A 21,316-nucleotide genomic window follows, 5' to 3' on the forward strand; every position below is an offset into this window, starting at 1 on the left:
GCATCCTTATGCATCATAACCGTGCACTTAGTTTGTTTAAATAATCTCCAGTAGCAGAGAAGAAGATTTTCAAAAAATCAATGCATTTTCACTATATAATCAATAGAGCCCCACCCTAACACCAGAACCCCTGACCCTGGGGCCATGAAATTCATAATTTTTGAAAAGGCATCCTTATGCATCATAACCATGCACTTAGTTTGTTTAAATAATACCCAGGAGCAGAGAAGATTTTCAAAGAATTAATGCATTTTCACTATATAATCAATAGAGCCCTGCCCTAACACCAGAACCCCTGACCCAGGGGCCATGGCTTTCACAATTCTGGAAGGGGCCCACCTCCTCATCATAACTATGTACTTAGTTTATCACCTTAATGCCCAGGAGCAGAGGAGAAGATTTTCAAAGAATTAATGCATTTTCACTATATAGTCGATAGAGCCCCGCCCTAACACCAGAACCCCTGACCCTGAGGCCATGAATTTCACAATTTTGAAAGAGGCACTCTTGCTCATCATAACTATGTACTTAGTTACTTTATTTAATACCCAGGAGCAGAGAAGAAGATTTTCAAAGAATTAATGCATTTTCACTATATAATCAATAGAGCCCCGCCCTTACACCAGAACCCCTAACCCCGGGGCCATGAATTTCACAATTTTGGAAGAGGCACTCTTGCTCATCATAACTATGTACTTAGTTACCTTATTTAATACCCAGGAGCAGAGAAGAAGATTTTCAAAGAAATAATGCACTTTCACTATATGATCTACATAGCCCCATCCTGGGGTCAGAACCCCTGACCCAGAGGCCATGAATTTCACAATTTTGAAAGAGGCACTCTTGCTCATCATAACTATGTACTTAGTTACTTTATTTAATACCGAGGAGCAGAGAAGAAGATTTTCAAAGAATTAATGCATTTTCACTATATAATCAATAGAGCCCCGCCCTAACACCAGAACCCCTGACCCTGGGGCCATGAATTTCACAATTTTGGAAGAGGCACTCTTGCTCTTCATAACTATGTACTTAATTACCTTATTTAATACCCAGGAGCAGAGAAGATGATTTTCAAAGAAATAATGCACTTTCACTATATGATCTATGTAGCCCCACCCTGGGGCCAGAACCCCTGACCCTGGGGCCATGAAATTCACAATTTTGGTAGAGGGCTCAATGCTTATTACAATGATGCCAACAGTTTGACTGCTTGATGTCCAGGAGTAAAGAAGAAGATTTTTAAAGATTGCATTATTTTTGGTGGTTTTATCCCCACCCCTCAGGCCCCAGGGGGGCAGGGACCATGAAATTCACAATTTTTGTTCCCCTTCACCCATAGATGCTATATGCCAAATTTGGTTGAAATTGGTTAAGCGGTTTCAGAGAAGAAGCTAAAAATGTTCAAATGTTAACGCACAACGCACCCCGACGGACGAGAACGGATAGCAATAGGTCACCTGAGTGACTCAGGTGACTTAACTAGAGGGGATCGGTTTTTGAATCTTGAAGTCTTTCAGTGGCCCTGTATGTCAAAAACTTCAAAAAAAATTCTCTAATTATACCTATAAAGTCCAGTGTGATCGTGTTTTAATACTACCAGTCGAGCAATAGGCTTTTCATAATAATTCACGACATTTTGCGTTGTTTAAGCATTTTCAGCATCATCTTAACAATCCATTTTTTTAAGAAAAAAAAAACAAATTAAAAAATTAACAATCATTGTCTTTGGTCTTTTACGTGGATCCATTCATTTAGACCACATAATTGTAAATTTTTAATCAAAAGAACTTTGAAATTTTAAGTTGTAAAATCAGCATTTAATACTAATTATGCATTACAATTTCATATTATTTGACACTTTCAAGAATACAGCGTGTCGGCTGCAACAAAGTTATTACTGTACTTATTCTCTGAGCGTTCAAAAACAGAAGAGTCAGAAACTTTGCATTCACATAAAACCTGTCTTAATGCCTTCCGGAATTTTCTAGAACTGGCGACATATAAGTAGAAATTAACAGCATGATTTGTAAACATGAGGAGTTCAGCAAAGGAAAACATTTTGTTGAACAGTTGACGATTAATATCAATAGGTTGAGAGAGAGTTTTCAGCACCGCTGTCACACAAAGCATGCAAACCATAGGAAATGTCGTTATTACAAATGTAAGCGACAGAATCACCATCATCACCGTCAACTTTTTTCTGACATTAGTCTTCTTTGTCATGAAAGCCTTTACATTTGTCAAGGAAATGTTTAGCTGGGAATTTCTCTTCATTCCGCGAATTTTTCTTATAATTTTGTAATTGAAGATTCCAGTACTTAGAAATGGAATGACGAAATACACCAGTAAGTCAACATAAGGCCAAATAAGGGTGATGTCTTTCCGTTGACCACACACAGTAGAATTATTGCTGTCCGGCATAAGACCTATTGTCCAGAATATGTGGAGATTTATCAAAAGGATGAAGACGAGAATTAGGATAATGATAAACACCGCCTGACGGACCCGGCAAAGAGAGGTGGCCTTTAGTGGATGACACATTGTCATGAATCGTTCGAAGGTGACAGCCATCACCAACCAAACAGACGAATCGCTGCAGACGTAGCCAAGAAACGTTAGAGTCTTACACGAGAAACTTGACAGGGAGTGGAGGTCAATTTCTAGAATCTCTCGAAGCCAGATGACCAGTAAACCAAGATGGAGCACGCACAAGTCCAGTATACACAAAACCAAGAGGTACATGTATGTGGACACACGACGCGCAAAATGTGGCATGACAGTAAGAGCCAAAACGTTCCCGACCACTCCTACAAAATAGACAAAAGGTCCTCCAAAAATGATGGTCTCGTTCCTGACACGTTTGGGGGGTTCGTCTTCCTTGATATCAAAGTAGTCGAGAAGGTCATCAATGCTCAAGGTTGAATTGCTAGTCATATTTAGTGACCTAAGTATATGAAGGTGCATACCATCCATTTTTTAATGGTGTCCCTTTGTTTCAAAGGAGTCCTATTTTATGAATGATATGAAATCAATTCACACAGCAAAAGATGAAATCTTTTTATCTATGGTTGTTATGTTTGGAATTTCTCCTTAAATGTTGCTACTTCAGATGTGTTAATGAATAGAATCTTAGGTGCTAATTGAATTTTGTCATTCATCAGTAATTGGACACATCCTTGAATTTAAATAAAATAGAATGAATGAATAGCAGTATTTGATCTTTTGTATTTATGATAAAAAGAATAATTCAGAATTATTAATGACGTCTATAAAACTACACTGTCTCCAAGACGTTAATATAATCGCCAAGGCTTGGGGATAAAAAGTACACAACTCGTTAAATTGGATAAAAATCATATCAAACCATGGGAGATTCATTTTATCACACGTTTTACACAGAGCTATCACATGTTTTACATTGGTTTTATATATGATTAAATCCACTTCATTTGACTTCATCACTTTCATGTAAAAACCATTGTCACACAACTGTTGATATAAAAACGATATCATATGATTGATATCCACTGCACAAAGGAGTAAACATGTGATTAATATAGGGTCTCCAATGATTTGTGGTTGGATATGATTTTTTATCCAATGATTTTTTTAATCTCCGAGCCTTGGTGAGGGATTTAAAAAACAATCAGCGAGTTGGATAATAATTATATCCAACCACAAATTATGAGAGATTCGATTCTTTTTATCACATAAATCATCAACTTCCCTTACTTATGCAGTAATATACCTTTATCACCTGCATACGGGATTTATATCTCTCAGTTGAGCATGCTCTACATATGAACAATTTCTAAAACGAGGTAAGTTATTGACAAACAAGTTGATGAAACAAGAATATCAGCAGTCTCGTTTAAAGTCGCCATTTCGTAAGTTCTATGGTCAATACAATGACCTTGTCAGCAAATACAATTTATCATTAATTCAAATGCTGACTGACTTCTTTTATACTAATTGTTAGGCCATTATTTACACATTGAATTGTCGACGGATTTTCCCGTTATTTCCCGATCATGACAAGGAGCACAAGCCGAGTGTGACCGCTCGGCAGGGGATGCTCACTCCTCCATGGCACCTGATCTCACCTCTGATGTTTTAGAGGTCCTTGTTTGCTCTGCTCCAAAATTTGTATTGATTAATGGACCCTTGAGCTTGAATACTGTTCGTTATCTCCATACATTTCATGTTTTATATATAACTTTCAATGTTTTACATTGTTTTTATATATGATGCTACATTCTTTTACTTCATTACCATTGTGGCGTCACAACTGTGGTATATGGAAAAAATATCCAATGAGTGATCTCTATACGTGATAACGGGGTAAATATGTGATAAAAGAATATTCAAAGGAGTTTCTATGAAAACATTCAGATTTAGAATTACATTTTATTTCTCTGTCCTTTACATACGTTTCTAAATTGTCATTTGTAACCTTTAATTTGTATAAAAACATTAAGATATAAAATTATAGCTTTCTTTCTCTGCCCTTAGCATACGTTTCAAAATTGCCATTAATAACCTTTTATATTCTGTCTAAAATATTAAAATAAGCGAAAGACAATTTAATTCTTGCATGGCATTTTAATCTCGAATTCGAAAGGTATAAAAAAAAAATAATCTAATTTAAAATTTATCCTCTGAAACGAAGAAAAAGATAACAATCATAATAACAAGAACGATTGAATAAAAATATCTCGAAATAATAGAATAATGTTCTCGTTATATAAGACCTCTTATTATTAGACTTAATTTTCCGTTTTGTTTTGTTTGATTTTTTTTCTTCTTGACAATGTTTGAATTAGTTAAACTAGGGAAAGATATAATTACTAAAAAAAATCCATTTCCTGTACAAGACACTTTCTTTTTCTTTAGAAATTACCTGATTGCACCCCCTTATTTGTGTGTTATTTATTTAAAAATATTCCCTTTTATTTTTTCTGTAAGTAGTATATCATAGCCATCCATTTATTCAAATAAACCAGGATTTGGCCAAACTCTATCTTCACCACACTACATGGGAATACATGCATATCAATATCACCAATAGCCTTTTGCTCTTGATACAAAGATATTAAACGAATTGCCATCCTATTTATTTCTTTGTCAAATGCCCCATCATTGACCACATTTTGAAAATTTGACGAAGATGATGTTTGTATTTTTTTGATCGAGTCGAGTTGGGTTAAATGTCGAGTTGAAGACCACAGCAAGTGTTTTCTTCTTCTCATGTGTAAGATTTTAAATAAATTCTTTTTCATATGAATACAAAAATGGTCTGCTAATAATTGGGCGCAATTGGTACCCATGGGATTGTTGGAAGACTGGCCCCAGGATCATGAAACATCTTAAGCTTAAGTCAAAAAATGTATATTCCACTAAAATGATTTAGAAAATTAATGTAGCAGTCCAAAATGAAAATGCTTTTTCACTTTGCAGCAATAAACTGCTGTTGCATGCAAATTACGAGTTTAGATTCACAAGTAATAAATATTTTATGGACGACTGAAATTTTGACTTAAGTCTATTTCATGATCCTGGGGCCTGGTCTCCAAAAACCACCTAGATATTTAGATATATTGACAATAGCTATTTCCATTCACATGTCGACACGATATACTCCAGTGAGCTTGAAATAAAAGATACCACAGAGTCTGGTACATCTGTTTCATATTTAGATATTTTACTAGAAAAAGACGATAATGGTAATCTGACAACAAAGCTTTATGATTAGCGTGATGACTCTAACTTTTCAATCGTCAACTTCCCTTACTCCCTTATGACTTGCATATGGGGTTTATATCTGTCAATGATTCAATACGCAAGAGTGTGCGCTACGTATGAACAATTTCTAAATCGAGGTAAGTTATTGACAAACAAATTGATGAAACACGAATATCAACAGTCTCGTTTGAAGTCATCATTTTGTAAGTTCATTTGTTGATACAATGACCTTGTCAGCAAGTACAATCTATCACTAAGTCAAATGCTGACTGACGTCTTTCATACTAATTGTTAGGCCATTATTTACACACTGAAATGTCGACGGATATTTCCATTATTTTCCCGATCATGACATAAAGAGCACACGGCGGGTGTGACCGGTCAGGGGATACTCACTCCTTCATGGCACCTGATCCCACTTCTGATATTTTAGAGGTCCTTGTTTGCTCTGCTCCTGAATGGACTTGTGAGCTTGAATAAATTAATGTTCGTTATCTCCATATATTTTATGAAACTCGGACATTTTAGTGTCTTGTGATTGGTCATCAATAAAATAAAATCCTTAAAAATCACTCTGATTCAACACAAAAGTATACTGATATTAAAAGGATGCTGGAGTTCCTCATTGACAACATTTATGTAGTCTTCAGAGACCAGGACTTCCTAGATGTTGGAAATGTGATGGGCACTAATTGTGCTTCTTTATTAGCCGACTTGTCTTTATATTCCTATGAATTTATTCAAATACTTCTACATGAGAAGAAAAAAAAACACTTTCTGTGATCTTCAACACGACATTCAGATACATGTATATCTGTGATGTTTTGATATCAATTAACAGTAGTTACTTCCATTCATATGTGGACTCTATATATCCCAGTGAACTTGAAGTAAAAGACACCACTAATCTGCCACATCTGTTTCATATTTTAATTAGATGTTTTACTGACTATAGACGATAAAGGCCAACTAACAACTAAATTGCAAAATGGTAAATGCAAAAAGAGATCGACCTTTTAAAAGCTCAAAAAATTCTAATTAAGACTTTTAAACAGTACATCTTTTCAAGTAAAATTAAGTACTGGGGCTTTAAAACATGTAATTACTGATAGAATTAGAATTGAAAAGTTTATACTGTTTAAAAAAATGTCAATGTGAGGAATTTACAAGACATAGTCAGGAAATTGATGAAAAACTTTAAAAACTCTAAAATCATTTTTATTAACAATATATTGAAAAGTTTAGTTCCTCCTTTTTCTTCCCCCTTCTCTCTCTTTCTTTCTCAATCTCTAAAAATTCTTTCACACATGTTTTGTATTGTATGTAATTGGGATTGTTTGCATTTGTGATATGTGCGAATTAAGAATAAATAATTTTTTTTAAAAAATACAACAAAATTGTATGACAAACAGAATGACTTCAGCTTTTCCATCGTTTCCTTGTTGACTGACCGACGTTTTTCATACTAGTAGTTAGACCACTGTTTACACACTGAGTTGTCGACTGATTTTTCGTTATTTCCCGATTATGACAAGGAGCACACGGCGGGCGTAACCGGTCGGCAAGGGATGCTCACTTCTCCATGGCACCTGATCCCACCTCTGATTTTTAGAGTTCCGTGTTTGCTCTGCTCCTGATTTGTATTGTTTGAATGGACTTTTGAGTTTGAATACTGTTCGCTATCTCCATATATTTCATTGCTTAATTCCCCTTGGAGGGAGCATGACCTTACATTTAAACAAACTGAATTACTTTACCCAAGAACGATGTGGCAAAATTTGGTTAAATTTGATTATGTGATTCTTGCGGATGTGAAAATAAACGGCATACAAACAGACGGACAAGCTTAGATCAGAAAACTCACCTGTGCCTTTGGCTCAGTTGAGCTAAAATCAATTTGCAGAGGTTGTGAGAAACCTCACATTATTTATTCATACAGTCTAATGATCTTAAAACTGCAGAGTCTGTGTACATTTAAAAACAGTCGGACTACCATCCTCTGGTCACGTCCTATTCTAGTAAGTAATTTATAATTTGTGTAATAATTGGACATCATGATTTCTCCTTTATCTTGAAATCAAGTAAAATAGCTTAATTTTCATAATGTAGACTGCAAAATTACTTGACTGTCATGAAAAATCATGGATTTATTAAAAGATTAGCGATATGTTATGTTATGGTGTCAATGATTAAAAAAGAATTGAAAATACGTGAGCATATAGGATTGAAGCCCAGTTGTACATGTTTACAAATTTTCATGACTTTTAGGTCAGATTCCCATTATTACAAAATAGTTGAAGCCCAAAAAATATGTTTTCCTTTGTAAAACTTATTCCAATTGTGAACATAGTAAGCCATCTTCTCGGAAGGTGAGTATACAATAAGTGATTTTTTAAAACAAAGTTGATTAAAAATGTGTTTGCATATTAGGCTAACCTTACTGTGGCTATCTGTCCTTACCTTAGTCCAAACAGGTGGTCATTTACAAATTTAAAATTAAGGTATCTTACCCATTATACATTGTAGCCTCAGATTCGATGAAATTAAATGCATAATAGATAGGTATGGGCTGAATACTCAGTATGTTTAGACATAATTTTCATGTTTTAGTACCACTTTGTAAGAGCGGAGCGTGCCCTAATTTGTAACTTCATCCTGTCCTTGAAGAGTTATCCCCCTTTGCTTTAATCAATAAAAATCATTTCAAAAAATCTATCTGGTAAAAAATAGTTTTCAATCTTTTTTTCTATTGCTAATGATTAAATGCATCTTTCCGCCACATCATTTGTTGATATTCTTAATATTTAAATTTTTATTTTAAACATTTGCTTGTCCCCATTGACTTCAATGCAATTTTCATTAGTTTCTGCTTAGGTAATTACATTTTTTGAAAATTTCTTTTGGTAAACCCTTTTCTACTCTGAAAATGCTGTGAATAAATATCAGACTATTTTGTATATGATGGATATTTAATTTAGAAAATTTGGTCCTAATATGGATCGGATACCTTAATGTTATATAAACTTGAATTAATTTCGAATTTAGTATAGTCCCCTGCTACCATTGAAGCTGGGAGAGGGGAGGGGACTCTACGTCTTAATCCGCCTTTCTGTCTGGATCTGGTTTACTATTTGTAGATAAATCATGGAATTTTTATCCTTTTCAGGTGACATACTGATATCTGTTTGCGTCTGTAGTGTGTATAAATAATTATAAAACTTCTCGCATTTAATATTTAATAAAATTATAATTAAAGATTGTGGGTAATACAGGACGTTCAAAAAACGTAAATTTAAGCATTAAATTATCAATTTTTGAAAGATGTAGTAACCGCGTTACTCAATCGTTGGCACATGCCGTTGTAGTTATGAGTACGTATTTCAAAAAATAATTATTCAATAAGTTTGTTAGCTCATCTAAGCTCAAGTGGGCTTTTCTCCTCAAAGTTTTCCATCGTCCGTCCGTCTGTCTGCTAACTTTTCAGCTCACTTAAGCCAAATGCTTAAGTGAGCTTTTCTGATCGAAGTTTGTCTGTCTCTCAACTTCTCACCATTTTTTGGTGTAATTTCTTCTCAATAAAGAAAACACTGGACCAAACTTGAAATAAACCATCCTTGGGTTAAAGGGATTCAAGTTTGTTCAAATGAAGTGCCAAACCCTTTTGAAAGGCGAGATGATCAAGAAAAGACAAAAATAGAATGGTTGTTAAAAAAAATCTTCACAATGATCACTGGACCAGAAAAGATGAACAATGTATGAAGGTTTTCCGATTGACACTGTGTAAGTTCAATCTTTTTCAACTCATGACAATAGATGCAAGCATCTCGGGAGTGTATAATCATGGTCCTTCGGGGTTAGGGTGGGGCCTCAGTAGGGGATCAAGGTTTTAAATAGGAATAAATGTATAATGAATAAAATAATTTCTTATACCTCTGTGTATTTTTATTCGATATTAAAAAATAAATAATAAACTTGCTCTTTTTAAAAATAGCCTCTACCATGAAATGGACTACTTGAACATGATGAAATAGTCGTCGATATTTTCGATTTCCCTCTTGTTTCATCTGGGAAATTCTGTTTTATCCGGATCATGACGAAAATTACAAAGTCTGATAAGATAAGACTGCTTTGGTATAATGAAACACCTATTTCCTGACTATTCGGACAATTCCAAGTTTATTGTCCACCTGGACAGCAACTATTTCACTCAGCTATGCTTCAGGAATACATGTATTTTAGTGTAGAATCAAATTCAAATCAGGGTCCTTGAGGTCACATAAAAATGTGAAAGGGAAATAAATAAGGGGTAACTGAGATGAATAAATGAGTGGTGGGGGAGATGGGTTGAGGAGAGGAATTAACAAGAGGCCCAATGGCCTTGTATCGCTCTTCTGATAAACTGTACAACCTATCACTTCTATTTGAAGCATCTAAGTATCCTGTATATTTAGATAAACCCTTGAAATTCCAATTCACACTCTGAGAACCCAAGATGATTCTAAGCCAATTAGTACCTGAGAGTTGGTCATGGTGACCTACTTATAACTTATAACTTTGGCTCAGAAGAGCTAAAAAGTCACTGCATGGCTGTCAGGTGACTGTTGCATCCCAAGTGCCTTCTAAATAAGTTTGATTCATCTTATATACAAGTTGAAGTCAGAATATTTTTTAAACCATTTTATTCTCCAACATGGAGCAAACATAAGCAGCATGGCCATCTCTGAGACCAAATATACATCACAATGAACACTTACTAATTAACAGATCTTTCCAAAAAAAAAAAACAATCAGTGAGTCTAAATAATAAAATGTATATAGAACTTTGGTTCATTTATAATAACCTATTGGAGTACTATTGTCAACAAACAATGAAAATAATATTGCAATCCTGCTACAAGAAATACTATTTTCAGTCATATCTTGTAAGCCATGATGAAAGTAATTGTATACAATCCTGTAATTTCTGGAATTCCATTTTATTTATATATGTTACATATCTTGGCAACAGCTGGCTACATGCACAAGATATTCACAAAAATGTCTTTAAACATTGTTAAAGATGTCTTCATTTCAATTGCACTAAACACATGTACAATAAAAAAAAATGGTGTGCCTTTTATTTATTTTCATAGGATGTTCTTCACAGACAGTAAGCGATTTCCACATAAAGCTTAAGAGGATAAATATAAAACATCTTGCGTGAAAAGCTTTCGCAACTGCATGTGTTTTTTTTATTATTATTTTTGGGTTTAAAACACTCTTGATAAAACAGACTGCTGACTTTGACTGGATTTTTTACTTTATTTGACTTTGAAATAAGCATCAACCTCATTTTCGCCTCATACGGACTTCCCTGTCTAATTTTTCATCAGCATCATCGTCGCTATGGTAACCATGACCTGTCACAGTTCCTTTCCTGGTAGCCTGCATTAAATCATCATCAGGTCCTGTGCGGTTTTCGTACAACAAAACATTCAAAGTTTCTTCAAATATTCGGGCCTCTGGAAACTCAACCTATTTCACAAATAAAAGATTTATAAAAGTATTAAAATCTAAAAATATTAAAATTTATAAATTTCTGAAACCATTTATGCAAATGTTATTTAAGGATTTAATGCCTATTTTTAAAAATGTTCACAGTGCATTAATACATTGTAAATACACGTATTTGTATCTACGCCTGTTTGCTTTATGATTCCTGAGGTGCAGAATCATTTAATAATTTAATCATTTGACATTTATTTACCACTTCTTTTATGTATTTATTTTTTTACGCATTAATATCACTGTGGTGTCACCTTTGTGCTTTTTGACATATGAACCAAAGTGTGTATATAATTTATAAAGTTGGGAAATCTAAATATGATTCAACAGATGAATGCCAAGAAAGTTATAATTTTTAGTTGGGTCTTTTTAAAGCCCCCCTCTCCCCCTTTTTTCTAAGTATGTGTAATCGCCATCAAAAGAACTAAAAAGTACAGGTATGTATGAAGTATGTACATGTATTTAAACTAATTCCAATTTATACGTAAATTACAGCCAACACAACAGGTGATACATGTATCATATACCTTTTTTTGTTGTCAATAATGCCCAGACTCCCACCTCCCACCCCCCACCCATCCATATTCCAACTTACATTAATATGTTCTTAAAAAGAGATACAAGTATTAACAGTATTATAACAAAATGAAGAGCAGCTATCTTTATAATAAGAAAACAAATATTGCACCTTTATGACCTTACCTTTGTGTGTTTCTTATCTGTTCCATAAACAATGGATGTGCAGCACACCTCTGAAATCTTGGATCCATGCCCAAAAAATGACCAACAGCAAATCTCATTGCTTCCAATCACATCTTTAATGAAGAGGACTCTTCTGTTGAACCTCAGAGACAACTTGTCAAATAACTCCAGATTTTTCAATAAATTGTCATCGGAGTTGCTAAAATTAAAAAAAAAATCATTACAAAACTTTTCAGTACAGTAATGAAGACCCTATTACATACATGTGGAAATTTCAATTTTGGGTCAATTGCTTTAAATTTCACATACCAATTACTGGTATAATATTTTACATTTTAATGAAATCAAGGCTTACTAAGAAAAATGCTAAAATGCTTATTAATAAAAATTACCCTCTTCAGAAAATATAACTGCAATAAATTTGTATATACTACCATTACCTTGTGTAAGAATACTTGTTGTTGTGACGATTGCAGATCAACTTTACCACAGGCTGAAGAGAAAAACATCGAAAAATTAATGTAGGTAATGAAAGCTGAACAAAATTGGACATCTCTTCAATACTGTAATTGGATTGAAACAATGCAAGAGCTGATTTTCATAAGATTTAAACAGGCATAGGAGCAAAATGAAAATCTTTGTTTAATAAAAATGTCCACATTTTTAAACTTTTTTTTTTAAATATTGACTGGTGTATGATATAGAAGATTTTTAACACAGCTATATATTTCTAATTTGAATATTACGCTGACTTTCTATACACTGCTGAAGCGTCAGGAAATGTTTTGTTAAACATTAAATCAGCTGTACAGTTATGTAATTACCATCTGTGTAGATGATATGAGGTGCTGCTCCTCTCGACTTGACGTAATCAGAGGGACTTTACACACTGGTTCTACTCCTTTGTCAAGATTCTTCAGGGCTGCCTCCACAAGATTTACCAGGTCCTGCACCAAGTAATACTTAGCCTCTTGTAGAAGCTCCTGCAGTTCTCGTCTGGTCTCTGGAAGAGGTATTGAGCCATCTCGAAGAAAGTTTAGAATCTGTCCAAATTGTCTACCATTCCTGTCTATCAAGATCCAACCTGTAAATGAAGACATGTCTTTGTGCATAAATCCCAATTAGATGTGGAAACATGATTTAAACACTTCTGAAACACTTTACAGTCTTTTCAATACAAAATGTAGAAATCAAGTAATACTATTAGCGAAACTTAGACATACATAGACAATACATTAACATGTACTTGCAACATGTGAAGCATGATTTGAACCCACAGCCCCTGGTATGGTAAGTTAATCAGTAAATTTTTCTTAAGAGTTAGGCATCTACCTAATGGAACCAAGTGCAACAGAATTACAGAAAAGGATGAAATGTATGGCTGGACCAGGAATTGAACTTGGAATGCCTGCATCACTAGTCAGGTGCTCTACCAACTGAGCTACCCAGGCTAATATCCACAGCCCAAACCATTTCATTCCTCCTTCCTACCAAAACACAACGCAAGTTCTAATTTGCTCCTCATAGAACTTTCTGCTGGAAGTCCAGGGGTGGTCAATAGCACCAAATTATGTAATAGGAAAGGAGGAAATGTATGGTTGGAGTTGAACCCCGGACCCCTGCATCACTAATCAGGAGCTCCACCAACTGAACTACCCAGGAAGATATCCATAGCCTAAACCATTACACCAGATTATCAAATCTGACCATATTTTCTCCTTTTCTATAAAATACATTTGATGCTAGGAACACGAATAGTATCAGGAACAGGTAAAAGTTATGAATGTGGCAGTCATCAAGTTACTAGATAACTTAGTACTGCAGCTGTCTTAATCTGGGTCTCCATGTCAAATTATCTTCTTTCTCAAAACACAATGAACAGGAGTTTATGCAATGCCAAAGCAGGTAAAATATTCCCAGATCTATATATAAGGCCTAAATGATCACGTATGGATCAGCCACTATTGAGATTTAAGCATGGTAACCCTACCTTCAGAATCTGTTAAGACCTCCATTCTACCACTAAACATAGCCCTCAACATCGTATCTTGTTTGGTTAACGTCCCAATTGTGGTATAATGAAGGGACCCTCCAACATTTAGTTTTACATATTTGGAGGAGTTTCCTTTTATCACTGTTTTGGTTTCGCCAGACATCATCTAAGAGAATTGCAATGAGGGCTGGTCCAAAACGGAATATATTGCCCCTCTGAAAAATCTTTATATCTACATGAAAATCGTATATATATACGAACTCAAATATGTACAAATCTATTTTTAACAATATTTATAATTAGATTGTTTGACGTCATACTTGGGCGTAATATTTAGTTTCGTAAATTTTATTGGAAGAGTCTTTGAATGCTTAAAACCAAAATATTATCAATAATACAACTAAATTATAGACAATATATATCTTTATGCATGGAAATTGACCAAAATTGAAGATTTATTTTCTTCAATGAAAAAAAGACTTAAATCCGAAACTAATTAGAAATAATCATAATCTTCAATGTGATTTATAATGGGAAATTGGGTGATATTTGAAGCATGCTTACAAATGACACTGATTTTCCCTTGACATTCCTTTTTGTTGAAAGATGGCAGACGAAGCACTTGCAAGAGCAGGCCTTCATTTTGATGAATTAAACAAAATAAGAGTTTTGGAACCAGACGTAGCTCAACAAACAGTAGAACTGAAAGAAGAATGCAAAGAATTTGTTGATAGTTAGTATATTTACAAACATGTTTTCTCAAATGCAGTAACCAACATAAAAGACATTGAAAATGTAAATAAACTTTATGCCAAACTCATAATAAAAAGAAATAAACAGAGAAGTGACTGGGGGTACTATATGACTTGTGTGTGTATCGGCGATGTGCTCGAAATATTCATTAAAGAAACAAAGCTTAAATGAATTGGGTTTAGACGATGTAGTGTGTTACATGCCATTATAACAATTTAGTTATCTCCATTTTCAGAAATAGGGGATTTTCAAAAGATAGTGGGATCATTCATTGAAGTAGTTGACAATGTTTCCAAGGAAGTTGAAAAAGAGAAGATGAAGGTAAAAGCATTGTTGACTCATATTTGTTGTACTGTATTGATTAATATTTTGAAGTGACCATTGGGACAAACAAAGATTATTTATTGAAGTGAATACTCATAAACAACCTATATACACTTTAAGCTGAGATCCACCTCTCTATAATGCATGTAACATTGGAAGGATGAGGCCATAAAAAATTAATTAATAGTTTCTCAGGCCAAAAATTTCAAAATTCAATGCGGCAGGCAGGTTCTTTTTTTCTTTTTTTGGAAGCAGGTGTTATACCTTTTTTCATGTTAGTCGTTTAACAAAATGATGATATCAACTGATTCTTACTTTTTTTGTTCTCTCATTAATTATAATATGCATTCAACTTTAAATAATGTTATTCTAAACAAAGTTAATTCATAAAATACTGTATTAACAAGAAACTAATAAAAACGTCTATCTATTAGCATATATGAAAAGGGGAAGAACTCAATTTTCTTTTTCAACTTGAAAAAGTAGAAAAATTGAGTTATTTCCCTTTTCAATATGTAAATAAAATTGATCAATGCGGCAGTGTTTGACCTGATGTGGCGGTGCTGAGAAACTATTGATTAATTTTTTTGGCCTGAGGCATATCAAGTTGAATGTGATATCACATCATTCATCATATGTCTGACAGTTGCATTTCCATAAGCATGATAAGGGAGTATAAAGAGTGCAAGTTTTTTTCAAAGACCTTGATATATATTTTTATGAGAAGACTCAGCCATTTTCTTCCTTTTTGCCCACTGCAAGACCTTAATCTTGGTCGCCTATAGATATCTCTTGTAGCAATTATTAGTAACAGATTAATGAGGTTCACAAGGAAGTGTGGTTGCTAGTCTGTGGAATTCTGGGAACTGGAGCACAAAAATTTACTTGACAACAGATTTCTGTTCCAATTTCCTTTGTTTTTACACATTAGTCTACTGTGCAGTGCAAGCACACCTCCCAACTTCCAAAGGGTATGCTGGGTATAAACTAATACTCCTAGCTCATAGTATGAAAAAAGTATCGTAATAACTAATTGTTATATTAATTAAGATTTACAAATTGACCAAAGATACATTTTGAAGGATCATCAGAGTTTTGTGGAATGTCCACAACTGTCAGCAAGACCAATAAAAACAAAATGCTTGGAGCAACGAATTTCTTGGATTCTCAGACCAGATGCAGGGCTCAACATTAACTTTTGAAGTCAGACTTGTAGACCTGAAAATTTTGTAGGCCTGACCTCAACTTCATTAGATCAGACCTAATTTCTGTGGATTATTGAATGACTTTACTAAACTAATGACATGAACAAAACCATAGTCAAAGAACAACTTCAATGTAAACCAATCAATGGGGTTTTTTTTGAAGGGGGGGGGGGGTTACAAAAAAAATATATTGCCAAATAATTTTTTTTTAATTGAATTCAAGAAAAATATCATAAAGGGAGATGTATCGAATCTCAACTCAATTTAGTTCTAGACCTACTTTAATTAAAACATATATTGCACATCAAGAAATTGATCCAGCAAGAAGGAAAACTTTCGGTAGAGTAAAGCCTTTATGGTAAAATGAAAGGTGGTAAGATAAGCAAAATATTGATATGTATACTAATAATAGTTATAAATTATTCTTACAGTCATTAAACTATTATAGAACTATAAAACAAGTAGTTTTCCAAAACAAATCTTTTCAAAATTATTTTATTTTTCAATGGGATCAAAAAATTAAAGTGAAACCTTCACATCATCGAAACAAGAAAGCATGATTGATCAACTGTTTAGAAATCGTTAAATAATTTTTGCTTCATTTGAACTTAAAGATATTTTTACATGACCTGTTGGGCTACATTGATGCAAAATAAACTGGAACATACCAAACTTTTACTGGTCTTGAGTCGGTCGGCCATGCCTTAATGTTGGGCCCTGAGATGACCGAGTAATTTGAACTTGTATAAAATCAGAAGTATCTAGACTGACCTTTGTTTGGAAGGAGGAATTCTTGAACTTTACTTGTCTATCAAAATTGTTGACAGTCTTAAACTAAAACTTTTAACAACTCAGAATTATGCATGAATGTTTTTTTTTATGTTATTAATGATGAGTCAACAGTAAAATTATATTTAAAAAAAAAAGAGGCTTGCAAAGAAATATAATGGTATATGGATGTACATGTAAATAGTACAAAATATTAATCAGTACATGTAGAATAGTTATATGAATCAACTTATATACATTGTATTTAATCTAAAGTAAATTTTTATATAGGCTCTTGGATCCAGAAATTTACTCAAGTCTATTGCGAAGCAACGAGAAGCACAACAACAACAATTACAAGCACTTATAACTGAAAAGAAAATGCAGTTAGAGAGGTATGTCACTCATTTATGTTCCCGAGTCAGAGCCCCAAATGAGCCTTTCTGATCCTTTTTTGTAAGTGCTCATTTGTCTTTCTCAATGATATAGGTATTAGCAAAAACTTTCACATTTTCCTCATCTTCTAAAGTTCTACACCAATGCAGCAAAATTAATTGATATAAAACATTCTTGGGTAAAGGGAATATAAGTTTAAAGGGAATTTAATTGAGAAATAGTGAAAATAGGCACTTTATTTGAAAATATTTTTGTCAACATGCTTAAAATGACATAGTTTATAACTTAGCATAAATGCTTCATAGACAGATGAATTTTTTTGTTCTTATCCAAAGTTACTGTGGTTCTGAAAATTTCAAAAAATTAAAATCTAAAAAGGGGAAGTTAGGTTAATTAAAATCACCTTCGTGACTTCTTAAGGCCGTTTCATATAAGGAAACAAAACAATTCATAAACCTTTGTCATATAAGGAAAGAGAACAATGCCAGTCACAGAAATACGGTCAAAGCTTATCATCTCAAACTGGCCAAGAAAAAAACTTTGTGATATCAGGGAGATATGAAATATTGAGGTTAAAATGCATGAAGAAAAAGTGGTTTGGACTTCAAACATGCAAATCCATTGTGTTAGAGATAATTTTTATTTTTTTGGTATCTAAATTAAAATACCGATATATTCATTCAAGATTGAAAACAGGTTTTACATGACACAAATGTATGGTCATCTAGCAAGTTTTACCTATTCTTTGAAACTGAATCATGTATGGAAGTTCTAGATCTTTTGATACTAAATACTCTTGAAATTCTGCTTATCAACATGCTTTTGTAATGCACATATATTGAAACATTTGTCAAAATAATTTTCTTGTGTAATTAAAGCAAATTTGAACCAGATTTTTAAGTAAGATCAAGAATAAGCAAAGTTATGGACCATATCACTCTAAGAAACTAATGTAGAAAAGACAAAACCTGTATGAAACTTGTTTATTTAACATTCAATCATTTTATTCTAAATGCAAGTAATAACCCGTAGAGCTAGGGTTTAGCGGAATTAAGGATTTACAATTTTGCAGAGGAATGAATAGAAAAATTCTTGAAACTTTCTTCAGAATAACCAGAATATATTTGATAAATGAAATGCAGATAACAGTTTGTTTGAGTCAGGTCATGACTCCTGGGGGCAACAATGAGGGGCTGAAGTTTGTCTGTCCAAATTTTCAGTCCCAGGGGGCTACACTTCTGAAGCTAGGAAATAATAGGGTTTAACACTTCAGAAAGAGTATTTTGGGAGTTTTAAAAATTCTTCTCCTCCTTGAGAACAAGAAGGCTAAGATTAGTCAAGTAAATATATGCATTCCTAAACAGTGTAGATTTTGATTTGTTGAAGTGCACACTCCTGCGGCTAGGATGGGATCACAGTTGTGGAAACAGTTGTCTTATGAAATATTGACACTGTTTGACCACAGAAAACTTTGTGACAATTTTGTTGGCAGTGTTAAAATACCTGTGTATGACACTGTTGTTGGTTGTGGTATTTTACAAGCCTTACTCAGGGAGTGTCTGACTCCAAGACAAACAATCTGGAGTGTGATAATTACTTGCATAATAGTAATGAAACTACCGGTACTAAAAAAAACTTTTTTTATATATTTTCAGATTACGAATACAGTATGATGCTTTACAGAAAGAAGAAAATGAACAAAATGAATTCATAGAACAGTTCATATTACAAAAGTGATTTCCAGAGTCTGTCCATGTTTGTATTATTGTATGTGTCTTAGAATATGTTAATAAAATACATGTATATATATTTTAATTTGGTATACTGAAGATTTATGTGTCAAAGGTGAAATTTATTATGGCTGCATAATGATAAATAAGAGCGTCAAGAATAAATGACCAGGCCCCAGGATCTTGACTTGGACTTAAGATTTCAATCATCTGTAAAATATATATATATGTACATGTATTACTTGTGAACCATTTTCCTTAATTTCCAGACAACAGCATTTTAATGATTCAAGGTTAAATGGCAGTTTCATTTTAGACTTGTTCTTCAAAATAATTTCATTATACTATGAAGATTATGACCTAAACTTAAGATGCTTCATGATCCTGGGGCCAGATAGCAAGTGCTGAACTGCACAATGCATATAAGGGATTATCAAAAGGAATTTTTTATTCTACCCTTTATAGAACATGGGCATATAAAGTGTTGCCTACAGATGTTGATTTGATGATTTAGATTATGAACTAATGTAAACCTCTGCCCTCAGAATGCCACAGACATAAAACTTTAGTTGGCTTTGACTTCCTATTATAAGAGATCATTCATCTTTAGGTCATGCATTTACCCGGCTCAGTACCAATTGAATAACAGTACACATCTAGATTTTAATGTTGAAAGAAGATGAATTTTCTAGACTAATAAAAAGAGAATGTGTTTTCCTATTAATGTAACAAATTTTACCAGATTGTCCATGATCTGTCGCTAACTCCTATTAACTTGAAGGCTCTTTGTACCAAAAGAATGCATGTTGTTCGACAGCTGTTGTGTGAAGTCCAAAGATAATTCACAGATTAAATATAAAATTAATATATTAAAAACTCGGTGCATCTCAGTTATCAGATTTCACTGGCCGGATTTCCAACTTGATCCTAGAAATATGATCACTGGGTCAAAGGTCAATACAATTTAAATACAGATTGGAGGAATGGTGTATATGTTTTACAACTATTTCTACATTTTTACAAAGTTGTACCAAAAAAAAATCACTAATCCGGTACACTAAGTATCAATTCAAAATTCCCATCCCCATTCCCAAAATACATGTATATTGTAAAAACTTTATGTAATTAAAGAGATGATTCCCTTTCTTACCATGTCACATTAGTGTACATGCACCATGACATGTTTTGTGAACAAATAACATGACAAAATGTTTCACTATTTATTCAGTGTAATGAAAATGACTTAGAAAGTCTACATTTTCTAAAAAAAAACATTTCCAACATTCCTGATTAAAGTATGAAACGGTAATTTCCTTAATGCATTTACATGTAATAATGTATCTCTATGAACCTCAATGCTTATTATCTTGACTATAGTTTTTAAATTCGTTTTTATAATAATAACATTTTGAACATTTCAAGAAACTGTACATCTGCATGTAATTGGAATCTTGTTACTCTGTAAATGCATTGTATTATGCCAAATACCCTTTTTTTTAGATAAATGTATTTAAGAAAACAAGAGGCCCATGGGCCACAAAGCTCACCTGAGTCACCTTGGCCCTGCTGTTTTTCAGAGGAAGATTTTTTTCTTTATTAATTCCAATGACTCCACATTGTGGCTCCTAGCTAGCCACAAGGGGTTATTATTTGACCAGCTTGAATCCATATACCATCAGGCTGCTTTAATATCAATACGACTAATATGGCCTTGCTGTTCTGTAGAAGATTAGCATTATGTTAATTATGATCTCCCATTTAGACTCACCCAAACCCAAGGGTCCACAATTTGAATAAAACAAGATGTGTTTGTAAAACACTGATGTCCCCATATGGCAATTCATGGCCAAGGTTAAAGTTTTTCAGAAGTAGTCAAGAGGTAAGAATTGTTGGTACCCAAAGATAAGTCTTGTCACAATACAAATATAAAGTGTGAAAGTCCTTGCACTAACCATTTAGAAGTTCCTGCTAAGGTTAAAGATTTTTGAAATAATAGGTGAAATGCCAAGGTCAAGGTCATGATATTAACAGTTATTGGTACCAAAAGAAAGGTCTTGTCACAGGGAATACACAGGTGAAATAGGAAAGCCCTAGCACCAACTGTTCAAAAGTTATGACCAAGGTTATTTTTTCAAAAGTAGGTCAAACTCAAATGG

General features: G+C 33.5%; 3 protein-coding genes across 3 annotated transcripts; 1 reads left to right on the plus strand and 2 right to left on the minus strand.

Moving 5' to 3' along the window:
- Positions 1–1,863: 1,863 nt before the first annotated feature.
- Positions 1,864–2,949, minus strand: LOC133196084 (neuropeptides capa receptor-like). Its single transcript, XM_061332026.1, has one exon. It carries the CDS (start codon positions 2,935–2,937, stop codon positions 1,864–1,866), a length of 1,074 nt encoding a protein of 357 aa, XP_061188010.1. The 5' UTR covers positions 2,938–2,949.
- A 7,458-nt stretch (positions 2,950–10,407) lies between these two features.
- LOC133197796 (BTB/POZ domain-containing adapter for CUL3-mediated RhoA degradation protein 3-like) lies at positions 10,408–14,232 on the minus strand. Its single transcript, XM_061334007.1, has 5 exons — positions 13,982–14,232; positions 12,816–13,075; positions 12,432–12,484; positions 11,992–12,190; positions 10,408–11,259 (listed from the first exon to the last, which is right to left on the minus strand). The coding sequence occupies exons 1-5, from the start codon at positions 14,148–14,150 to the stop codon at positions 11,074–11,076; spliced, it is 867 nt and encodes a 288-aa protein (XP_061189991.1). The 5' UTR covers positions 14,151–14,232; the 3' UTR covers positions 10,408–11,073.
- A 340-nt stretch (positions 14,233–14,572) lies between these two features.
- LOC133196788 (intraflagellar transport protein 20 homolog) lies at positions 14,573–19,245 on the plus strand. Its single transcript, XM_061332646.1, has 4 exons — positions 14,573–14,717; positions 14,973–15,058; positions 17,326–17,429; positions 19,086–19,245. Exons 1-4 carry the CDS (start codon positions 14,591–14,593, stop codon positions 19,165–19,167), a joined length of 399 nt encoding a protein of 132 aa, XP_061188630.1. The 5' UTR covers positions 14,573–14,590; the 3' UTR covers positions 19,168–19,245.
- Positions 19,246–21,316: the final 2,071 nt, after the last annotated feature.

The sequence above is a fragment of the Saccostrea echinata genome, unplaced genomic scaffold, assembly GCF_033153115.1.
Source record: "Saccostrea echinata isolate AGI-Se365-2 ecotype Australia unplaced genomic scaffold, CSIRO_AGI_Sech_v1 ptg000030l, whole genome shotgun sequence".
In the NCBI taxonomy this organism is placed as follows: domain Eukaryota; kingdom Metazoa; phylum Mollusca; class Bivalvia; order Ostreida; family Ostreidae; genus Saccostrea; species Saccostrea echinata.

What these genes read in the sequence shown, in the direction of transcription:
- LOC133196084 (XM_061332026.1), bottom strand. Translation starts at nt 2,937, where the DNA reads ATGACTAGCAATTCAACCTTGAGCATTGATGACCTTCTCGACTACTTT.
- LOC133197796 (XM_061334007.1), bottom strand. Translation starts at nt 14,150, where the DNA reads ATGATGTCTGGCGAAACCAAAACAGTGATAAAAGGAAACTCCTCCAAA. An exon ending in GGTCTTAACAGATTCTGAAG is followed by an intron (nt 13,076 to 13,981) that starts GTAGGGTTACCA and finishes CTTCATTTACAG; the next exon opens with GTTGGATCTTGATAGACAGG. An exon ending in CAGATAAGAAACACACAAAG is followed by an intron (nt 11,260 to 11,991) that starts GTAAGGTCATAA and finishes TTTGTGAAATAG; the next exon opens with GTTGAGTTTCCAGAGGCCCG.
- LOC133196788 (XM_061332646.1), top strand. Translation starts at nt 14,591, where the DNA reads ATGGCAGACGAAGCACTTGCAAGAGCAGGCCTTCATTTTGATGAATTA. An exon ending in ATGCAAAGAATTTGTTGATA is followed by an intron (nt 14,718 to 14,972) that starts GTTAGTATATTT and finishes CTCCATTTTCAG; the next exon opens with AAATAGGGGATTTTCAAAAG. An exon ending in AAGAAAATGCAGTTAGAGAG is followed by an intron (nt 17,430 to 19,085) that starts GTATGTCACTCA and finishes ATATATTTTCAG; the next exon opens with ATTACGAATACAGTATGATG.